Genomic DNA, 23,830 nt, shown 5'->3' with positions numbered 1-23,830 from the left:
GCGGCAGATTGCGCGCAGATCCTATCGTTTCGTAGGTTCTTCAATTAAATTTTTGGTAGAAGATTTTCTCGTAATTTTTTATAATTACTTATAGAATGAACGTTTCTCATAAATACTCATAAATATTCGTAAAATACAATGAAAAAAAAGTTTCTCTATATTACTTTTCCATAATTTTTAAGATTTTCTCTGGTGAGATTCGAACTTGAACCGAAGACATCTTTTGGATAATCGTCCGTCGCCTTAAACACTATGCCAATTCCTCATTTGATAAAAAGTGCTTTGTATTACCCACTTAAAGTTTAAGGAAGAAAAGTCTTAGAGTTTGTTCGTCTTTTAAACCGCAAAATATAGATAAATTTAGCGTATAAATAATTTAAGAGAGACCGGCACAATAATTCGAAATTAATTTTCTATAAGGGACTGTATAGAAAGTTACTGCAATGAAACAGCAGATAATGACATTTTTCCATCATGTTAATAAAATACTGTGCTTTTATATGTGCGAATTAATTTGATCGATCGTCCAGTTCAGATTGTATTAAATTTTATCAAAATCGAAGCATGATATATTTTCAAATAAACCATCACAAAAATTCTGTAAAAATTATTTACATGGCAAGACTAATATTTTATTCGATTCTGCTGCCTTCAATACTTATTGCATGACAGTTAAGGAGGCAATATCGTTTCTCTGGTCAAAAAAATCGATTTTTCTTTGTTTACATTTTACTGAACTATGTATTTTTAAAAATCTACTCCTACTTATCGCATCGAAAAATTCGAAAAATTACGTAAATTACAGCCTATTGTTCGAAGCAGCGCGCAGGTCAAATCCAGCGCTCAACGAGTCGTTTAAAATTTCGTCAGATATATGCGGTCCACGAAAGCCTATGAACCTTAGATAACAAAAAAACGACTCAGGTGTGTTTGATCTATGGGCCTGGAATCGCTGATTAGGTTGAAACTTACATAAATACTAGAAATATAAATTTAAATAGTACCTGAAACTTTAAACGCGTTTTTCTCAAAACGATTTTTCTCTAACTGGCACGCACGATTTGAGACAAACTGCTGAACCGATCGACTTCTGCTTATAGCTACATATTCAAAACATGTGCTATTTTCGTTCAAACCAGCAAAATTAAAATATATTACCTTTTTCTATTTATTTTCAATGAAAAATTGTCAATTTTTAAAGCGATTTTTCGGCGTTTTTTTCAAATACCTACAACTTGCTGACAAACGACCCGTTTTCAACATCCCTAGTTCCAGCGATAACTCAGTGTCACTAGTTTAATAATCTTTTTGGCTTTCTTGTTTCAGATTAATGAGTCATGAGATATCATACGCACTATGGAGCAAAAACCGATCATTTCAGTTTCACATGTTTTTCAATAACTTTTATACTTCGCAGCGTATATACTTATAAAAATTCTGACATACAAATAAAATATGTAGTATATAGCGTGTCAAGTTTCAAAATAATCGGCTGCGTGGTTTCCGAAAAAAAAAATCACAAAAATAACCTCCTTTTTTGGCCGAGAAACGGTATTGCCCCCTTAGATCGTTCAGATTTAATGACATAATGACATTAAAAAAAATAATAATATGAGAAATTGTATGAAAAATTATGAGAACAATTTTCACCAGGAATGGCATATGTACGTCTTTAAATAGGAGCAATGGCGTAGAATCACTTAAAGCAAAGTGCTTTCAGCCAAATATTGAAACTGAAACTACGTCTTTAAATGACCATTTAAACTGGCCATTTAACCATTGTACCATTCTATATCCGTACTCGTTATTTCTCTATTGTTATTTTTTATAAGAAATGTGTAATACAATTTTAAAAAGTAAAAATTGTTTTTTATTGTGTATATGTGTACAATTATTGTACAATATAATTATTTGGACTTCTCTCAGAGTTTTACACGGTGTATATGTGAAACTACCCCATTTAATAGCGTACATATGGCCCTTGATAGAATTAAATAGCCTATCTATGAAACAGAATCTGCGCGCAATCTACCGTCAGTCTGTCGTCAGGTTCTGCGCGCAGTTTGTCACCAATCTGTCGTCAGAACAGATTCTGTGTGCAATTGTTGCCATTCTGTCTACAGACACTGTTGACAGACTCTGCGCAAAATCTGCTCGCGCAGGTTTGGCTATCTGGGTGAAATATTTGAATTAAAGAGTTTATTTTTGTAGGTATACTAAATAATATTATAAGAAAATTATAATTATTACTTCGGCTGCATTTAGGGATAATAAAAACACTTAATATTAGTTAAAGAAATAGTGCAGTAGCCAAGGTGATGAACTAGGAACCTAAAGGTCTCGAGTTCGCGTTCGAACCAGTATTTTGAGTAAATTTTCAGGTGTGAAAATAGTGAGAAATCAAATAAAAGAGCTAAATTTCATTTTAAATCAACGTAAGATGACTAGTTGCATTCGTTTCTGCAAGATATGTTTATTAAAAATAAGAATTTTATTACAAATAGATGCATCACGCAGGGTAATATACGTTGGCGGATAACCAAGCGTGCCACCATATTTGTGTACAGAACTTTCACAATACTCGCACGCCATGTCAACATATTGCGTTGTCATTGTGCTTGTCATATACGGTTGCAGCTGGATAGCACAACGACAGCATGCATGCGCGCACCGTGCAATTATCGTGTAAACGATTTGGTTATCGAGGTTTATTTAATATCCAATAAGCAACAAAGATAAAATGACGCCGCGTCGTTGCGAGCATTAAGTGGAATCCATCCTAGATAACGCAGTTTCGTAGTTTTCTCTTTTCTTCTAATTGGTTGCATCAAATTAAAAACGCTTTTACAGGATGAAAGTAAAAGTGTTAATGAATGACTGGTGCTAAACAGTTGCATGAAATCAACAAAAATTTGTTATTTACCGACCAATCATAAAAAAGTTTTTATTGATTAGCATCAATCATTTGTAGTACCGTCATCCTGTAAAGGCGTCTTAAATTTGATGCATCTAATTAGAAGAAAAGAGACTACGAAATACTGCGTTACATCGGTATCCAGCATCCCTTAAGAATACATCCCTTGTGAAAACGTGTCCGCGTCGGTAAGCTCCGTCGGTATAAATTCGCGATCAGGGTAGTGTTCTGTGCACGTTTACCGACAAACTGTCACTTCGGTACTTGTATCGTGGCGCAGCTACTTTCTGACGCGATTATATCTGCGCAACGAAACACGGAAATCGAACCGACTGTTGTCGGTAAACGTGTACAAAGCCGGGATAGCCGCTCAGAGTCGCGCGAGGTGGCGAAAGTCGCTCGCACTGTTGGCGGCGTCGCTGTCGGAGCAACACAGTGTCGCCGAACACGATGCACCCTTGATGCACCTCGCGCAAGGCACACACGCGAATCTACCTGACGTACGAGCACCGGGATATCACACAGTCGCGTTAACTCGCGGCAACGCGCGCGGCCGGTGCGACTGTCGCTGTCATACGTCGTCGTCGTCGACGTGCGCCACGCGTCTCGCCGAGCCACGGACTCTCGGCACCCGATTCGGCACCCTGTGATCGGTGTGACTGCTCCGCGGGCTACTTGCCGCTAAGTACGTCGCCAAGAAGCGCCATTTTGTGATCGCGCGTCAGGACGTAAACATCGGTCTTTCCAATTGTATTCTGCGCTACGCGGACGGCACGTCGTCGCCGTGGCCGCACCGCACTGACAGTCCAGTGCGAATCGCCGGCGCCGTTCCCGCGTTCCTGACGCCTGTTGTGACGCACGGCTGCTCCGTGCCGAGCCGTCGCGACGACATTTCGCGCCAAATCCCATCGACGCACCTGGCGCTGACGAGCGAGAAGAAACAGCTGTCGTTGCGTCGCCGATCGCTAAGCTATTCCGACGGCTCCGACGCCGTGCCCGGCTATCAGGTAACGCTTCCCGACGACCAGCGAGCGTTCTCGATCGTGTGTTATCGAGCGACGATCGCGTCGCTCCGGGCCGACCAAACAACTCGAACGGGCGCACTGTTCCGATTTCACGCGTGCCTTACGTCTCGCCTTGTTTACGCGTGACGCGCGCCTCCGGGGACGATCACGCAATTTCGCGACGTTTCGGGATCAGCGGTGTTTTCTACTTTTATTCGCTACTCTACTATTTTCGTGCTCCTGACGCGCAATTAGTGTCGAAGTTGTATCGTGTGTGTGAGTATGTGTGTGTTGTGTAGCTTGTGACAGGATCACACTGTAGCTTTTCAAGCGCTCGGAAATGAAATCGGATTTCATAACGCGAAAAGAGGCGTGTGTTTTCGTAAATAAGAAAGCTCAGCTATAAAGAAGTGTTCTTTTGAAAGTTTGGCTGAGAATTTTTGTTTTTAATGACAATCTTGAAAGACATCTTGATATAAGGATATGTTAATAATATATGAGATATATGAAGAAATTTTCCTCATATTGTTAATATTTATATCTTTCATATTGTGAAAATAAAGAATTAATAATAATACACTTTTCTTTGTAGGGTCACGATACAGTGAGGTTCACCAGAGCTTGCGCACAGTGCCACAAGTGACATTAGTGACAGTTGTCAAAAACAGGCACATTCTTAAACTAAAGCTCGAAGATATGCTTTTTGTTATTGTTAAGAAGCTTGATGAGTGAACAAAAGATTAAGGAATGCTATTCTATTCCATTCCGCTGGATGTCAGATAAGCTGAAAAATGTCTGGTGATTCAGGATGGAGTGTTGTTATTCACCATCCCACAGAGATAGGACTGCAGACTTGGAATTGGGGAGAAAACGATGGAGAGCAAGAGAGAGAGCTCCCCTCGACCGTTGACATGGATGCCATAAAAGGTGGTGGTAGCTGGGGTCCTGCTACTGAACCTAATGGTATTTAGCAATTTTGCATGCAGAAACACACCAACTATATACACACACACAAAACATATAGACATACATAAAGCTAGTTACATAACATTAAGTTTTAAAATATCTGTTATTTTTTGTATTAACCTTTTATTTTATAATATTACTCTCAAGCAACATCGATTTCTCATAAGCTATGTATAAAAACAATAGATATAAGGTGCATTGTTGCTAGAGCAACAATTGGTACCCATTATATTTGTTGATGTCTCAGTTATTTTGATTTTTGCCACTAAATGACAAAAATGAGTGAAAATATGTTTCCAAAATGATATTTTTAAAACAATATAACTGCATTCAGGAAAGGCACTATTTATTTCATTTAACTCACTTCATTCAAAAATTTCTTTCCTTAAATTTTTGTTTAGTCTGCTGAATAAAGGAGTAGATGAAATTTGTAAAAAATAAATTTTGTGGTTGGAAGGATCGGCTGACCATAATATTTATCCCTCCCAACTGCATAATTTATATTCCTTATATCCATTTTCTTCTAATACAAAAAAATAGAGATATTTTCAAATTAAATGCTAAGTAGCTCACTTTGTATATATGCATATATCTATATCGCGCTCATGACCAATTCTCGAAATTATAGGAACAAATTCGATCGATTCCGAAGAAGACTCTGATTCTGACGACGAAAGCTCTGGTGGAACCGAAGGCAGTTGCTCTTATTCAGATTCCAACTCAGAGTCAGACGACGAGAGTAGCGGCGACGAGGAGGAGGGAGACGATAGCGGGTCTAATTCGGATTGCTCCTCCGAGCACAGCGAGCAAACGTTCTCCATTCAAGAAACTAACTTCGAACAGGCATGTGATGACTCAACGTTACATTCCTGAACGTCTTGTTCTCTCCTGAATAACACAATGGTTTCTGTAAAGATGGATAGTTTATTTTATATCGTGTGATTATAGGGTGCATTAAAATTGAAGATCACCATGAAAGGTCCAAAAAAGGAAGAGTCTGAGAAAATCAAATGTGAAAAAGGCAGAAGAAACGTGCCGAAAAGGCTTAAAACTAATCATGGAAACAAGGTAATTGTTTTGTATCAATGCTAAACGCTTACATCAAAGCCAAATCATTAATTGATATTAATTCAATTTTTCTTCAATCTGTTCTGTTTTAACGCGAAAGATGCAGATATTATTATACAATAAATTTCCACAAACACGCTCAGTCCTCAGAATGCAGCAGTGAAGACTCAGACTCGTCCGCGGGCCACGTCACATCACAGCATGCGCAGCAACAACAGTCGCAACAGCATCACGCGCTGCAGGAGATCAACCAGGAGGATCTGACGGCGATCTTACCGCCTCAGGAGCAAGAGGACGCACCATTCGACGGTTTTGAGGATTCTGAGAGCGGCCGGTTGGTGTCGAAAGCGATCGAACGCATGTCGCTTGGCGCGGATTCGGACACTAGCGAGAACGGCGATCAGAACCCCGTGCCCGTGTACAGTTCGGCTCTACTACAGCAATTCGTGGAGAAGACCGCGCTGCTGTCGGAACCGCGCAAAAGGCGCAGTAAGTTGGGTAAGAAGCTGAACGACAGTGAGTATCCCTGTGTGTCAAACGTGTCGCCCGATTCCGGCATTCAATCGGTGGATAACAGTCCTCTGCATCTAGCGATCAGTCCTGTGAGCCCGCTGGCGCAGACCCAATCCCCGATTCAGCCGCCGGTTGTTACTAAACCGGCGGTGAATGTCGATCGCGTTCTATATCCCCCTAAACGGAAACCGGGCAGGCCGGCGAAGACGGTGTCCGCCATGCAGCCGCGTGGGCCCGGTAGGCCGCGTTTAAAACCAGAGATTGCCGAGAAGACAGAGAAGAAGGAGGCAATCTCGGCGAAGAGCGCGAAGCAAGAGGTAGTGTCCGCGGTAAAGAAACGTGGCAAAGCGAAGTCGCTCTCGTACAAGCCCACGCAAGCGTCTAGGGAGCAGAAAGAAGAAAGCGCACCCGCCGCAAGCAAACGAACGATGAAAGCTAAGCCGACGTATCAAAAGAAACGCTATGGCCCGCCTGCAAAACTATCGCAGGAAAAGACGGGAATGGTAAAGAAGGCGGGGACGACCACGAACGTCCCGATGCGAGTAAAGTGCCTAAGCAGATCCACCGCGAGCAAGCTGCTGCCTCAGTGTGACGGTAGGACCTGCAGGAAAGTCAGACAAGACAGGACGAATGTGCCTAATAGTAAGACCACGACCCCGTTGACGCGACAAAGACAGATGTCCTGTGAACAGGTTGCCAACGACCAGAAGGCGCCAGTGAGCGGTGCCAATAAGCGAAGTTCTAAGGAGAACCGCAATAATACAGCAGCCCTGTCCAGAAAGCAAAACTTGGCGAAGAAGGCCGCCCCATCGGTCAACACGAGACGCGTGTTAAAGGAGAACAAATGCAACAAGAAGGCCACCAGCGCTTCTGGATTCGAGACGAGCGGCGTAGGCGTGCAGACGTTAATTTCCTTGCCGGTGGGTGACATACTGAAAGCTGAGAACACAGAGCGCGTGTCCAACAAGTGCGACAAGGCGACGCAGCCGGCACACAACAACCATTGCCACAAGCATCATCACCACAAACATCGCCGGAGACTGCTCGCACCTCCTAAGAACCCGATTCGCATCAATCCGTGTATCATTCAGGAGATGGAGAAGCTGATCGAAGAGTTTACAAGGTCGTGCAGCTTGGGCAGGAACAACGCCGGCGCAAATCACCCCGAATTGCCGCAGATCTTTCGCGTGAAGAAGGTCACGAAGAAAAGGAAAGGCGACGTGAACGCGGGCGACGATCAGAAGATGAAGCGGCGGCTGAAGAAGGAGAAAGTGCTCGCCGGCGCGGACTCCAAGAGCAGCGCGAACACCAGCACAAATTCGAACCCTAACGAACAAAGGCTGCCGTTGAAGAAGCGCCACTACCACGTGTCAAGCCCTCACAGCTCCCAGAGCTCAAACGCGAGTTGTGCGGACACGAACGTGAACGAGTCTAACTCGACAGAGAATCACATCGAGGAAGCGATCGAGGCCACCATCACCAGGTATGGCGGCAGCTCCGCATCTTCCGTTCACGAAGAGGCAACGCCGGTGACACCGAAGAAGAGACTTCGGGATGCGGACAACGCAGTGCTCGATAAGCAGAGCAGTGATGTCTCCGAGGATAAGCCTGCCGCCCAGTCGGAAGTGCAACCACGCCGGAAGAAGAAGATTGTCAAGGACCTTCGTGTTACCGTGACGAAGTTGCCGACCGAGAGCCATGGTGGCATCCTTGACAAAGGTGACAAAGCGGACAAGTCCGTGGAAAAGAGCTCCAAGGTCTCCACGGAAAAATCCACCAAGGCCGAAAAGACGACGGCCTTGGCCGAACGTTCAATGAAGGCCGACAAAGCACAACCGGATGACAAGCTCGATGTCGAGCATGTTCGCGCGGAGAAGAGCATTAAGGTCGACTCGGAGTTGCATGTTTCCGAGGCACTCGATGATGCTGAGACTGTTAGCGAGAGCAAAGTGATCGCTCGTGTCGGTAACGCGAACATGCCGAATCTCATGAACAATACCGCGGCGATGATTCTCACAAAAAAGAAGATGAGGCGACGGAAGACTATCAATCGCACGGGTTTCCCCACTCTGAAGAAGAAAAAGAAGAAGAAGGAGGTCGTCAACGATTCTTCCGCAAGCAATAACCCGTTGATCAACCTCGTTAAGGCGTTGAGCAACGACTCGCGCATAGAAACGCCTCTGACGACAACAGAGGATAATAAAGTGTCGTTATTAGAGAATGATGCTCAAAACGCTGTCTTGGAAAGCAGTGAAGACAAACGGAATGCTCGCGGCGACGTAAAGAACTTCGACAATTCCAGCACCGCGCAAGAGACGTCCAGCCGGAGCGGCTCAGATGAGGTGACCGAGACCTGTACCGGTCAGTTGAGAGTCCGCAAGGACCTCGTGGAGTCTGACAGCAGCGTGTTGTCCGACAAGCTGTATCCGGTGAAATACGAAAAACTTCAGGACTGTCGTACCTATGACGAGAATGTGTCTCTGGAAGAGTCCTTGGAGCGGTACAACCAGAGCCAACGCATCGCCGAGCTCAGCGAGGAGAATCTTCGGAAACTGGAACGTGCGAACGCACAGGCAGCGAGTGTCAAAATGGAATTGTCTAGTTGTTTCAATAACAATCACAAGAGAAGGAGAGGCTCGGCCAGTCCTTCCAATTTAGGTCCCAGGAGCGCGAAGAGACTGAGGAGCGGTGGATACGACACAGAGAGTGAAGCGCCTCCTAGCAGCGACGTAGCCAGCGAGGATCAGGAAGTGAGGAAACCCGTCGGTGCCACGCACAACCGGAAGAAGCAGTCGAGATGGAAGAAGCGATACTTCCATACCAATTGTGTGTTCTCCGAGTACAACAAAAAGATCATGTGCGATTGCCTGCAGCATTGCGCCACGTTACCGCCCAATGTGTATCATTGCGGGAAGCTGCTGCGACAGAGGAAAATGCCGGGTCAACTGCACTACGAGTGGTTGAACGCGCAGCCGAGGCAACTGCAATCGCTAGCCCAGCCATTACTGCAACAACAACCGCAGCAAAAAAGTCAGAAAAAGGTGCCATCATGGAATTACAAGTGAGCAAAGTTTTCTCCCGCTTACCTTGAGACGTTTCACTCGCGCTTTCTTCAATTTCGATTCTGGCCATAACGATTGCTGTAAATCGTGCGCGTAACGCGAACAAATAAGTTTTATTTCTCTTCCTGCAGGAAAATCCGGACGAATATCTATTATGACGTTAAGCCGACCACTCTGTACGAAGCGCAGGCCTGCGAATGCAAGCCGGAGAGTGGCTGCGGCGACGATTGCATCAACCGTATGGTGTTCAGCGAATGTTCGCCGCAATTGTGCCCCTGCGGCGACAAGTGTAAAAATCAGAAGATCCAAAAGCATGAGTGGTCACCGGGATTACAGAGGTTTATGACCAAGGATAAGGGATTGGGAGTGAGAACGCAGCAAGCTATCAAATCTGGCAACTTTATCCTTGAATACGTCGGTGAGGTTGTGTCGGAGCGGGAGTTCAAGTCGAGGATGGCGACCAGGTATGCTTCGAGCTTTTCACGTGTTAACACGTTAGCCCTTGTCCACAACCTTGTTTTAAGATGTAGATCGTAAGAAATTGACTAACTACAGTCGATTGTTCTTCTAAAAATCGACTATGGTTGGTCAATTTCTTACGGCTTACATCTTAAAGCAAGGTTGTGGACAAAGGCTTAAGAATACCCGGGAACTATAACTTCCTTTGGATGCCCGAAAGAAACATTTTGATTCCTTGTGATTCTAATTTCTAATATTTTAAGAATCTCTTTCTATTTCTCATTACTCGTATCAATAACTTCCAAACATTTTAAGAATATAATTAAAAGTCACAAGATATTTTTTCCCTAAATCACGAGAAACAGAAATAACGACAATAAGACCTTAAAGGAGTCAAATACCAACTTTATTGGGTATTCTAATGTTAAGGGAAACCTCTGGTTTAGGTAGTCGAAAAATAGAAGACTTTTACGAATTTTTTTTCAACAAAATGAATAAAGATATCAATATAGGGTTTTAGCCATACTATTTGTTATTGTGTTTTAAATATAAAAAAAAAGACTTAAAAAGAAATCGAAATTTTATCCAGGTTTTTTATGCTAAATACAATGATACCAAACACCTAATGGACAACAGCTCATATAATAACCTAAAATAAATAGGACAAAAAATTTTTTAAACTATATTAAATTTGCTAGAGAATAAATCTAAGTTCTTTAGAAAATTTCCAAAAGTATATAATTATGATCAAAGATAAAAAAAGAGATTGAGAAATAATTAGTTTTTTTTAGTGTACTGAATAAAGAACAAAGAGGAAAAATTACTTATAATTTTCAAGTGCCACCATTTTGTTAAATTTCGACTTTCTATATGCAACAAAGATTCATCCTTCAACAAATTTAATAGAATCTTTAAATTTTCTTATTTATTTGTTTCAGATGGTTTATTTATTTCAGGTTAAAGCTGTAATGTTCATTAGTTAGAAACATCCGGCGATACCGCACTCAGCACAAAAAATCTAAACAAAATTTCAATTTTTTAAATAAAAAAAATTTTTATACGTAAAACTGATAAATAATATGGTCTAAACTTTATATTGATATCTTTATATTTGTTTCTTTGAAAAAATTCATAAAAACATTCTATTTTTTCATTTATTTAAACTAAAACCTTCCATTAAGAGGTCGGAAACTCTCGAAAAAGAATTTTTATTATATTATATTTATTTTTATTATATTATTTTATTATATTTATTATATTATTTATTATATTATTTTTATTATATTATATTGTTTTTTATTTATTATTTATTTATATTGTGAAAGTTATATTGTTGGAAGTTATATTAAAGTTATTTAGTGGACTTTATATTTTCATATTTATCTTTATTGTGAAATTGTAAAATACACGATAAAAGGACACGTTAATGTGAAGATAAGCAACAGAATGTTCAAATTAATAATTACAGGTACGCTAGTGATACTCATCATTATTGTTTACACTTGGACGGAGGATTGGTGATTGATGGTCATCGTATGGGCGGCGATGGCAGATTCGTCAATCATTCCTGCGAGCCCAATTGTGAAATGCAAAAATGGAGTGTTCACGGACTACCGCGCATGGCATTATTCGCATCGAGGGATATTAAACCGGGCGAGGAGCTGACATACGATTACAATTTCGCGTTATTTAATCCATCGGAAGGACAACAGTGCAGATGCGGTAGTAGCGCCTGCAGAGGTGTCATAGGTAAATCAATAAATGAGAAAAAAATAGAAAATTCATCACGTAAAGTAAATGTCCCAATAACCGAACAGCCAGCGACGGCTAAAATCGCTTAATTCTTGTAAGAATATACGATGTTTAATGACATAATTATATAATTAATTAAAAACTGAAATAATTATTTAAAAGCTGAACATATAATTTATTATTAGCATATGAAGAGCTTTTAAGTTACTTTAAAAGTAATATTTTAAAATAATATTTTAAGATATAATTTAAAAATAATATTAATCGCACTTTAATATCAGATTGCTAAACTTTTTTGACCCGGTATCCAGACATAATTATCATACAAGTAAAATTATTTCTTGACTATTTATGACAATTCTATAGTGACGGTTATTTATTCACTAAACTACATATTTAATATAAAATAACTTCTAATTTTTTTAATGCTACAATTCTAAATAAAATCGTGAGATTCGCAACTTGCTCTCATAAAGTTCATAACAACTTATGAGTAGATTTACAATTCTATACGTATCATATGTCGTACGATTTCTCGTAAATATCTACGATTTCATGTAACTTACGATATTTACAAGTAATTGTACGATATATGATTATATGATATGCACAAAATTGTAAATTAATTATTATTATTAATTGTAAATTGTAAATTTACTCATAAGTTCTTACGAATTTTACAAGAACAAGTTACGAGACTTACGATTCTGCTTAGAATTTTCAGTATAAATAATGATAAGCGCGAACGTCTAGATACAAGGATATATTCGGCAATCGGCACATCTACCTCATGTGTTCAGATGCTTCCAACTATAAATTCTGCATTGCAGGTGGCAAGAGTCAAAGGGTAGCTCGAAGTATACCCTCATTACCGTCGCAGGCGGAATCCACCGAGAGGAGATCAGTCGGAAGACCGCGGAAGAACGTTCGAAAGTCGAATACGGTGCAGTCGGCGAACTCAAAGAGTATGTGCAAATCCCGCAAAATGGGAGACACAACCTTGACGCACGCCCCATTGTTGAGACCGATGTCTTACCAGCAACGATGTTTCGCGCGGGAGCATCACTGCTTCCTGCTGCGGAACCTGGAAAAGGTGCGCCGACTGAAATCGTCGGTACAGCAGTCGGTGCACGTGCAGAACGGGAAGACGAAGTTCGGTAACGCGAGAGACACGAAGGACAAAGCTGCCGGAGACTCGAAAGCGCAATCCGACGCGTTCTTCTCGCAATTAACCGCGCTGACGAACACGAACGCACGAACGGTGCGAACGCGTAGACTCGCACAAGCGCAGGACGACCCGGAAGTACATAAGACTGCAAAATTAGCTAAGGTAAGCGAACGATTCGTATTTTAGTCGAAACATTTAAGGTAAAAGTACCAATTTCCGGACACGTATCTTTTTATTTTGGTCTTTGAATACAAATATTTAAATTTCCAGCATGGAATATATGTAAATACTCAATATTTGTATATATATTTTATGTTGAAAGTTTAAATATTTAAAGACCAAACCTCCCCAAGGATATATCAAAGAAGAATGTACCAGGATTAGGTACATTAGGCATCTGAGCATTGATATTTTTACTTTAATATATTGGCTGCCACGTATTACGTAAGTGTAATACACTAACATTCCTTTAGAAGCACTAGGTTATATAGATGGAATATTGTATCTACTGAGCAGCTTTCAGAAATTTGTAACACTAATACTAAACATATTTTTCTAATGTAAGGAATTAATTATCCAAAAAGAGTTCTTTTACTGTCAGTATGGCAAGTTTTTTCGAAAATATCATAGCAGTCAACGTCTTAAGCCTGATTGCACCAACCGAGTGGTAAATTAACTAACAGTTAAAATATATGTCTGCCTTTATTTTGAAGGACAGACATATGACAGAAAAACAGACATATTATTTAATTATTAATTAACTTATCACTCAGTTAGTGCAGTCGGATCTTAATCTTTTATTGTAGCACACACATACACACACATATACACTCTCTATCTCTAGATCTATAAGACTCAATTTTTCTGATATAACCTTACTTAAATATTTAACATATGCTTATCCAATGTTATATCAGATATTACAATCTTGAATGTACAAAAAGTAGATTCAAAAAATTATTATTTTTAGATTTAAGGCTTCTAGGTACTCGTATCGATTATCCTTGTTTAATAACGTCAGAAGTGAGAAATCGTATACTCATGATTCTTGCGTTATATGTTGAAATAAAAAGATATATCTATAAAACGACACTTGTGATTGATTCAGCAAATTTGTAAAGTTCTCTAAACGCTCCCCTTTTGCTATTAAAATTGATAAATGTAAAATTAGTGTGGCATGCAACTCAAGTTTTAAACAAACTTTTCTCATTATTTCTGTTATGTTAATTTTATGGTTATTTGTTGATTGTGACAGTAAAAAAAGTGTTTGGAGCATTTTACAATATTGCTGAATCGATTACGAGTGTTGTTATATGGATATATCTTTTTATTTTAACGAATAACGCAAGAGAATCGTAGGCATGCGATTTTTCGCTTCTGATGTTATCAAACAAGGACAATCTATGCGAATACCCAGGGTCTTTAAGACAATTTTAGACTTTTGATCCTTCACTGCAACCATTTCGATTTGTGACGTTAGAGGTGAGAAAATACACGCTAAAAATTCTTGCAAAATACGTTAAAATAAAATATGTTTACAAAATAATATTTGTAATTGATTGAGCAAATCCGTTAGTTTGCTTTTACTCTAACAATAAATAACTGTAAAATTAATGTGACAAAATTATAAGAGAAAGTAGATTAAAGGGAAAAGTTACGTGTCATATTAATTTTATGGTTATTTATTGATTGTTTGAACAAAAAGAAAATGTTTTAATTATTTTATAAGTCTGCTTGATCGATTGAAAATGTTTTATAGATATATATTTTTATTTCAACGTATTCTGCAAGAATTTTTAGCGTATATTTTCTCGCTTTCGATCAATCCAGAGTTCCGCAATGAGGAGCCAGGAGTCTTAAGGTATAAGAGAAGATGATGTATTGATTCTATATTATAAAAAGAAGTAAACAATTTTTACGTACTTTAAGCAAATATATAATTCTATACAGTTTACATAAATAATAATTTTGAATTTAACTGTGAAATCTCTTTTAATTTAGATCTCGCTTAAGCCAGTTTGACCTGCTAAACTAAGGTTCAAGTAGAGCGTCATCTTTGTAACGATCTTTCTTCTTGCAGGTATTAAAAGACTTGTACACAATCGTTGCGACGACGAATGACGAGAACGGGCAACTGTTGTGCACACCGTTTATGACCTTACCCCCAAAGAGAAAATTGCCGGATTATTACGAGAAGATCACGGAGCCCATCGACTTGAACACGATAGATCAATGCATCGGCACCGGTCATTATAAGACTGCGGAGCACTTCGATCATGATATGATAAGGCTTTTTGACAACAACGTGAGGTTCTTCGGCAGGACGTCGGAAATCGGGATCGCCGCGGCGAGATTACGAAAATTGTACCTGGGAAGTAAGCCTGATTTCGTGGACGCTATAACGGAAGCGATGGGCTCTCCGCCGTCGCAAGGCTTCTTGCCACCTCGTGGTTCCACAGCTGGGGAAGAAGATGTGATTAGATGTATTTGCGGATTACACAGGTACACATCGATCCTCTGTTTTAGTTTCTTCTCAGTTTTACGCAGCAGTTATCATATGTATATTAGTGTACGTATCATTATTATTATTGTAATTATATATATTTTGTTATATTTTATAGGTTTCCATTTAATAATACAAATTGATACAAGCATCATCCTATCTTTGTTACTCATTGTAACAAAGACAGAATGATGCTTATGTCGACTTGTGTTATTAAATGGAAAGCATCCTATATACATATATTGAATATATAATAGTTGTGTTTATATAAGTATATCTTACCGATGGTTCTATTCAGGGACGAAGGCTTGATGATCCAGTGCGAGCGTTGTCTCGTTTGGCAGCATTGTGACTGCGTAAAAGCGGACACCAGCGTCGAGTCTTACTTGTGTGAGAGATGTCAGCCGCGCGAGGTCGATTTAGAGATTCCATTAGAGCTAGAAGTTCCGACAGACTGCGACGAAGAGGAGAAAGGCAAGAAACACTATGTGACATTACTGCGGGGCGACCTGCAGCTCCGACAAGGCGATACAGTATATGTCCTCAGAGACACACCCGAAAAGCATACGTATAAAACCATACAGAAGCCTGACTATGAGCAAATGGACATTTTCAGAATCGAGCGTCTTTGGAAAAACGCTGCGTAAGCGATTTCTATATAGAATTACCTATTTTATTTATATTCCTATATGTTACATATACAGGGTGTCTCACACTCTCCTCCGGGCATTTTGCGGGGACGCATAACAGGTTGAGGTGTAAAAGTCCTATACTATTTTGCGATATTCGCAATAATTATCGAGATATTAATTGTAGAAAATTTGTGAATGATCATGCAGGATATGGTAAATGAGTTATAAAAGCGACGACTGCCATCGTGTACTTATAGGTGTACTTTAGGTCAAATTGAACAAAAAAGTCCTCTACCATTTTGCAAATAATCACATAGATTTTTAATTATTAATTAAAGAAGATGAGTGCATTATCACGCAAAATCGTGCAATAATCTTCTTCAATTAATAATTAAAAATCTATGTGATTATTTGGAAAATGGTAGAGGATTTTTTTGTTCAATTTGACCTAAAATATAAGTACACAACGGCAGTCGTCGCTACTATAACTCATTTATCATATTTTGCATGATTTTACAAGTTTTCATTACAAGTTACATTTATTTACAAGTTTTCTACAATTAATATCTCAATAATTATTGCGAATATCGCATAGGACTTTTATGTTCACCTCAACCTGTTTTACGTCCCCACAAAATGCCCGGAGGAGAGTGTGAGACATCCTATATATGATTATAAGTAATATTTATGTTTCTGTATATATTTTTCAACATTATTGGTTTGTATAATACGTATAATTTTGAATTTTTCAGATGAAATGTTTATATTTTTATGTCATAATTTTATGAAATGATATGCAAAGGATGAAACAGAAGACCAAATATATACATTGTTTCATAAAATTATAAGGACAAAAATATAATCGTTTTATTTTATCTGAAAAATTCAAAATTATTTATCGCACAACTCAATTATAGTATATTTATGTAATATATTTATTTTATAGTACAGATATATAATATATTGATAAATCGGCCGAAATATAGAACATTGATTTAGTCATTGCATTAATGCTGAAACTAAATTTTTTGTTGAACAGAGGCGAGAGATTTGTGTTCGGGCATCATTATCTGAGACCTCACGAGACATATCACGAACCGACGCGGAAGTTCTACGTGAACGAAGTTGTGTGCGCTCCGTTGTACGAGGCTGTCCCTTGCGATCTCGTGGCCGAGCGTTGCTGGGTACTCGATCCTCACACTTTCTGCAAAGGTGCGCACTACTGGCTCTATTCAGTCGTTTACGATGTCATCGATTATCGCTTTGTTATCTGACGAACATTAACTTCACTCTCCTAACGTCTCTTTCGACTTCAGGTCGCCCGGTCGGTTCTACTGCTGAACATACATACGTGTGTGAATATCGTGTTGATCGTGCTGCGCGACTCTTCACGAAAGTGTCTCGAGCCAGGCATCAAGTATGCACAAAACCATACGCATTCGAAACCTTCCCACAGCGTATAAAACATTATCGTACTTACTTGGTAAGTGTTTTTTTAATAAAAGATCTTTTATTTCTAAAAGATTACTAAATTTTAAAAAATTCCTCCTAAACACTTTGTTTATATTTTATTATATATTGTTCACAGAGTTGTAAAAATATTAATTGTTTCTTAATTTAATAGTTTATGTCAACAAATATGTTTTAATTCAACTAATTGACGATTGATCCAAACAAAATCAACCGAAAAGTATTTAATTAATAATTGATTTCAACGAATTCAATCAAGCACCGTTTAATTGAAGACTTATTTGAGCAAAAGAAATAAAAAATCATTTAATTAACAATTAAACTTAGCAAATTTAATCAAAGGCTGTTTGTTTGAGGATTAAACTTAGCAAATTAAATTAAATACTGTTTAATTTACGATTGATACGAGCAAATTCAATCAATTACTCAAAGTTACAATTGGTTTGAATAATATTTATTCTCAGAGCATCGTGGAAAATGCTGATGATTGAGTAGACCTGCTTTGAAAAGAGCAATGAGCGTATTAATCGTCATCAAATCTTCGATACAATCTTCGATTGAATCGACTGAATTTGCTCATATTAATCGCTAATTAAACACCTTTTAATTAAATATGCTAAATTTAATCGTCAATTAAGCGACTTTTAATTAAATTTGCTAAGTTTAGTTATTAATTGAATGATCTTTAATTCCCTTTGCTTGTATCAATTGTCAATCGAACAGTTTTCGATTGAATTTGTTGAGACTAATTGTCGATTAAACGGTCTTCAATTAAATTGGCTCATATTAATCGTCAATTAAACACGATAACTAATTAAACAAATAATTAATTACTCGCAACCCTGATTGTTTATAGCCTCACAGCCTCGAAGGAATTCAACTTGGCAAAAAGTTCTTCTTGTCGAAAGACAAGAAGAAGAATAATAACAATCACGAGGTAGACGGGAATCAGAAAATGGAATCCGGTGACAACACGAAGGCGCCCAACAAAGAGCCCAAATGCGCCAGTGGTACCAGGACCAGACGAAGATCGGGTGGCGATATCTTGACGATCGCAACATCCACAACGTCATATATTCAGGTAATAATCACACGTGGCAATCGCATTGTGATTTTCACAAGTGTCGTTTTTAATGATTTATTCAATTTTAATCTAATTTTCAGAGGGAAGATCAGAAGAAGCGACTAAACAGTATCCTCCTACATCTACTGCAAAAAATGCCGAATAAAAAAGACCCGTTGGATTTGTCTTTCCTTTTAGAAAGAAATAGACGAAACCGAAAAAGACCCGGCGGGCTCAATCCGTGACAATGGGTAATATCGCAACGATAATACCGGTACTGTATATGAGCTAGACGACCTTCTGCTAACATCAATCTCAGTCAGAATAATTTAAGCTAAGTTAGATATAAGGTTAATCCGTTCTAAACTCGGTTCTGCTATAGGTCAAGGTCATTGTATATCCTTCTCCCTTAACGAGGAAAGCATCAGAGAAATGAGGAAAGTGTGTGACTCCTCTTCGTATAACCCGTCCATTGATATAATTTATATCAATATCGTAGAGAGTCGAGAGTAAAATATTCGTTATCAGAACAATTATCAGTCGGTATTTTTCTTATGATTTCTTTTATATCCTCTTTTTTTCCTTTTATAGATCAGGCTAAGTATTATCTATTCGATTTGCTTCCGAATAGGTTTTTTGTTATCTATAACGAGTCTTGACTCACGATATTCAGTCAATCACGTTACGAGTAACTTATGAGTACTCAGAATTCAGTGTACCATGTTAATTTCACTCCAGTTAGAGGGTATTTAGCGAAGGAGAGCTAGTTAATCGTTTCTCCCAACAGCAAATAATGAGCTATTACGTTATTAATATAATTATGACTCACGTACTCTTGTATAGAATCGTTTGTATAGCTTTTTTTCATAGTTATTATTTCATAGTAATGATTATAGCTGAATGTACAAATTACAAAGTTACAATTACAAGTTATACGGGATAAAACTCCTAAAATGGGATAAACGTTATATCCAGTGTGAGATGTAGAAAATATCGGTATAAATAACGCGCGTGCGCGCGCGCGCGCGTATATGCGTGTGTGTATGAGTGATTGATGCTTTACTGCACAGAAGTAATATTATATTTTTCATAATCCCGGTGTGTGTTATTCAAATCAAATGTAACATATAACTTTCTCCAGTTTACGGAAGAATCTTTACGCGAATGTATATTTAATTTATTGATATATATTGAATTATTGTAGTCGAACGCGACTGGACGGCGGTCGCAGTGATTCCAATATTGTATATATGTACTCGCTGCGCTCCATATTTATTATTGCATTACACAGTATGGTAGATACATCTTATGATATATAAATATCTTTAATATACGCCTTACTTCTTTCATTCTTCTTTTTGTTCGTATGAGACTATCCTATAAAGTAGACTTTACTTTTATGAAAATTTTCTCATAGTATTATGTTTCCATTGACGTAAGACTAAAACGCACATATATGTAAATAATATATTATTTTAATATAATATATTAATGTATATATTATATTATTATACATATATGTTTATATATATATATATATACCTATATATATTTATATGCATATTAGAAGTAGTGCAGTAACACGCTTTTGTGTATATTGAGCGCACGAAATTAATACGAGAGCTATTTATTTTATTTAAATAACAATCCTCAATTCTTTTCAGGAAATTAAATTGTAATAGGCGTATATAAGAGCTCAACACGCAAATTCCATACAAAGTGCGTAACTAACGAAGAATAGAAACTATAAGAAACAGAATAAAACATGATATGAGATGTTACAAAAGTTTCGGTCTTATTTTTGGACGCTTCTCAATGCAAAGTAAATACCGTTACATAATCGATATGATGCAATCGTCAATAGTTTACGGAAAAAAAGTAGTAGAGTTGTGTAAAAAAGCGAATAGATCTAATAAAACGGAAACATTTTGTTGACATTGCATCGGGTTTTGCTTCATATTATGACCGATAATTTTTTCTTTGTTTTACGCATTTAGAACTTGCGTTCGCTTCTTAGGCCTATCGCAATCTTATTTCTCTGATTGTATATTATACCATATCAAGTATAAGAGCTTTATTTATAATTTTTCTTCTAATTTTTTTTCTTTTGGCAACAAGCGCTTGCGCATTTCTATTCGATGTATCTCTATGTAATATCATCAAAATATTTATTATATTGTGTAATCCAAAAATAAAAGAAATAGGAAAGGTAAGGAGAATACTAAACTTCGAAGCTGGCCTTCTAACGTAAGCTGACGTAATATAGGAGAAAGAGAGAAACACGCGGTGTGTGTGAGCTGTTTTTAAATTAGATTCAAAGCGTTATTACCGACCCGAGTTCGCATTCGTTGGTTTTCGGAGAAGCGTATATCGAGAAGAGGACGACATTGGACACGCGGAACGATATCGTCGCGCATCTTTTCCATGACACGAAAGAAGAGGCGGGGGGAGAAGCAGGAGGAAGTTGCATCATTTTTCCATTCGATTATATCGATGCGATTATCGTCCGTTTAAGAATAACGTAAGGAATGCAACGTATATTTGTATCATATTGATATCGAAGACAACGACGGCAATAATTGAGAGGATATATTAGTTTATTCTAAAATATATAGTTGCGATCTTACACGGCGTCTATATATCATTATTACGCACGAGTGTATATTCTGTGCGAGGTGTTTTCCAGCTACTCAAAATTATTATTTTACTAATCGTACATTCTTTCTGCTTTTCTTTCCTTTCTTAACGCATTCGAACGCTGTACTACACGACGTATTTTTTTTTTTGTAATAATATCCGAATGAGTCGCGCGATGCCAGATGGATGCGGAACCTCTTTTCTTTTCTCTTCTTCTCGATTTCATGCGATAACGACATTAACAAAGTTACGGTGATATGTGTAACATCGAGTTTTAACCAAACGCAGCTTCGTCGAAAGCTTATTGTGCGACTGCACACTACGACACAAATTATATTACTGAACGTGTTTCGTACAATATTAAGCAGACATTATTATATCACGCAGCTTATAATTTTGCCGGGCTTCCGCTCAGTATAACGTGTCATCACTCGATCATGTATTAATTTTATCGATTCACATGTTATCGGCTAAGAGCGATAAGGTCGATCGAGATATATAATGTATCGCGCGCAATAAAAGGATCATTGTATTTTCGTACTTGAAGATCGGTAAGGTGCGATTATTTCTTTCACGTCTAGGATATATCTTTCGTTTTATATGTTTACTAAATCACTCTGATCGTGAGAAAAAGCGCGGCTACTCTACTCTCATATCAAGCGATTTCGTGCACTTGATTTCAATGCACAATTTGAACTCTTCTCTTTTTTTTCGAGTAGCAACATTAGGACGCGGCTCCAACGGTCCGATGAGAGAACTTATAACATCTGAAAATTAATCAAAAACAAGTTCTCTCACCGAATAATCGGCTGCGTTCCAAACTATAACTCGAAAGAAAAAAAGTGATTCAACCGTATTGGAATTAAGTTTGCACACCTCCATTAAGCGACATTTTTTTCTTTTTCTCCCTTTCATTTTTTCTTTAAATTGTCGTACACGTATATTAGTACGACACGAGATGCATTAATGACATTTTTCCTTTGTTTTCCTCTTTTTTTGATCAATCGATCATTCATAACAGTAGCTGTGTAATAACTTGCCTCTTGAGTTCGCTTACATATAATTAACACACTATTATAACATTTAGATATAATCAAAAGACACGAGAGAGAGAGAGAGAGAAAGAGAGAAAGAAAGAAAGAAAACGAATTATTGTTGCGACGACAGGCTTTCAGCTACCTATGTAGTGCATGTACAGACCATTGTATTGTACTCTGATGAACACAAATACACGTGAAGTTTCCTTATATTACATAGTCTGCCACGCGTATTATTGCTTAACGATCTGTCGACCTTCCTCTTTGAAGGCGCCGTAGTATAGGGTATGCGCGCGATGGATCTCGATCTAAATGTACACAAGACTGAGAATCGCCGCCTCTATACACAGAATAAACAATCCTAGCATATTATTGTTACGCACCCATGAACACGCACGCACATATGCACGCACATACGTATTACGCGAGAGAGTATGGTTGTAAAATACAGGTGAAAGCCAAAATAAATAGAAGAAACTTTTTATTTTTATGAATAAGTTTGTACATTTTTGTCAACAATTAAGTTTATAGATTATATACTGATTTTTTTTGTTTCCGTCATATAGAAAAGGATCGACTACGAATGATCGTATTACCCAGTGTGACCCACGAATACGTTGGTAGTAGCAGAAAGATTGCAACATTCTTTCCTCGATGAGTCTTAGAACGCATCTGACGTTCTTCAACAAGAAAATTGATCTTACGAGAATGATTGGACAATAAATTCTTCTATTGTACATACAGAGGCGTTACGAAACTCATTGCGGAGAAAGCAAGAAAAAGAATAATTGCAAGCCTTCTGCCACTGACTAAACATCGTGCGGCTCTGTTTTCTTCGCTTATGGTAACACACAGAGGTACTAATTAATATACACTACGTGTAGGTTAAATAGAACTTCTAATTATTTCTTAAAAAATAACTTGCTTCTCCCTCCTTGCCCTCTCTCTCACACATTCACACATACACGCCTTTCTTCTCCGTTCCTCTCATTTTCTAAATGTTATCTCATTACTTTTCTCGCCCTATAACTCTGTGTATCGTTATTTAATCGTTAAATTATTTTCGAATTCACATAGAAGTACATGTAGCTCGCAACATCACACATTGTACAATACGTTCTCTAAACTAATGTGACAATCATTCCGCGAACGTAACATAGAAAAGGGAGGATCTCCTCCGCAAGTGAGTGAAGCAGCGAAACGCGACGAGACAGATTGTCCACTTTGCTCGTGAGATTTCTCTTGGGCGTTCATCACTTTCAATCAGCACAATCGATTAAAAGGGCGATACACGACATATTATTAATTGTACAATCTTCGTGAATCCACGTGTAAATTGCGAGCGATTAAAATCGTACTATTAAGGATCGACTGTTCCAACCTCTTGGTAAACTATCTAACAGTTAAACCATGTGTCTGTTCGTCTAATTTAAAGAAAAAACAGAGACAAACATGTGATTTAACTATCAGATAGGTTGCCAAAAAGTTGGAACAATCGACCCTAATATTCTCAGAATCAATGATGATGAAATATATATATATCGCATATAAATATATATATATATATATATGTGTGTGTGTG

At 38.2% G+C, this 23,830-nt stretch overlaps 1 protein-coding gene across 1 annotated transcript; it reads left to right on the top strand.

Annotated features, from left to right (window-relative positions):
* Positions 1-3,327: 3,327 nt before the first annotated feature.
* Positions 3,328-22,460, top strand: LOC116850663. Its single transcript, XM_032829197.1, has 14 exons — positions 3,328-3,921; positions 4,511-4,881; positions 5,513-5,727; positions 5,833-5,952; positions 6,096-9,526; positions 9,659-9,991; positions 11,455-11,735; positions 12,569-13,068; positions 14,987-15,408; positions 15,708-16,052; positions 17,081-17,253; positions 17,358-17,524; positions 18,368-18,592; positions 18,676-22,460. Exons 2-14 carry the CDS (start codon positions 4,710-4,712, stop codon positions 18,817-18,819), a joined length of 6,528 nt encoding a protein of 2,175 aa, XP_032685088.1. The 5' UTR covers positions 3,328-3,921; positions 4,511-4,709; the 3' UTR covers positions 18,820-22,460.
* The last annotated feature ends 1,370 nt before the right edge of the window (positions 22,461-23,830 follow it).

The sequence above is a fragment of the Odontomachus brunneus genome, unplaced genomic scaffold, assembly GCF_010583005.1.
Source record: "Odontomachus brunneus isolate Ranch 3 - 2012 unplaced genomic scaffold, Obru_v1 Obru_scaffold_151, whole genome shotgun sequence".
NCBI classification, from domain to species: domain Eukaryota; kingdom Metazoa; phylum Arthropoda; class Insecta; order Hymenoptera; family Formicidae; genus Odontomachus; species Odontomachus brunneus.
This window is presented reverse-complemented; position numbering and strand designations above follow the sequence as displayed.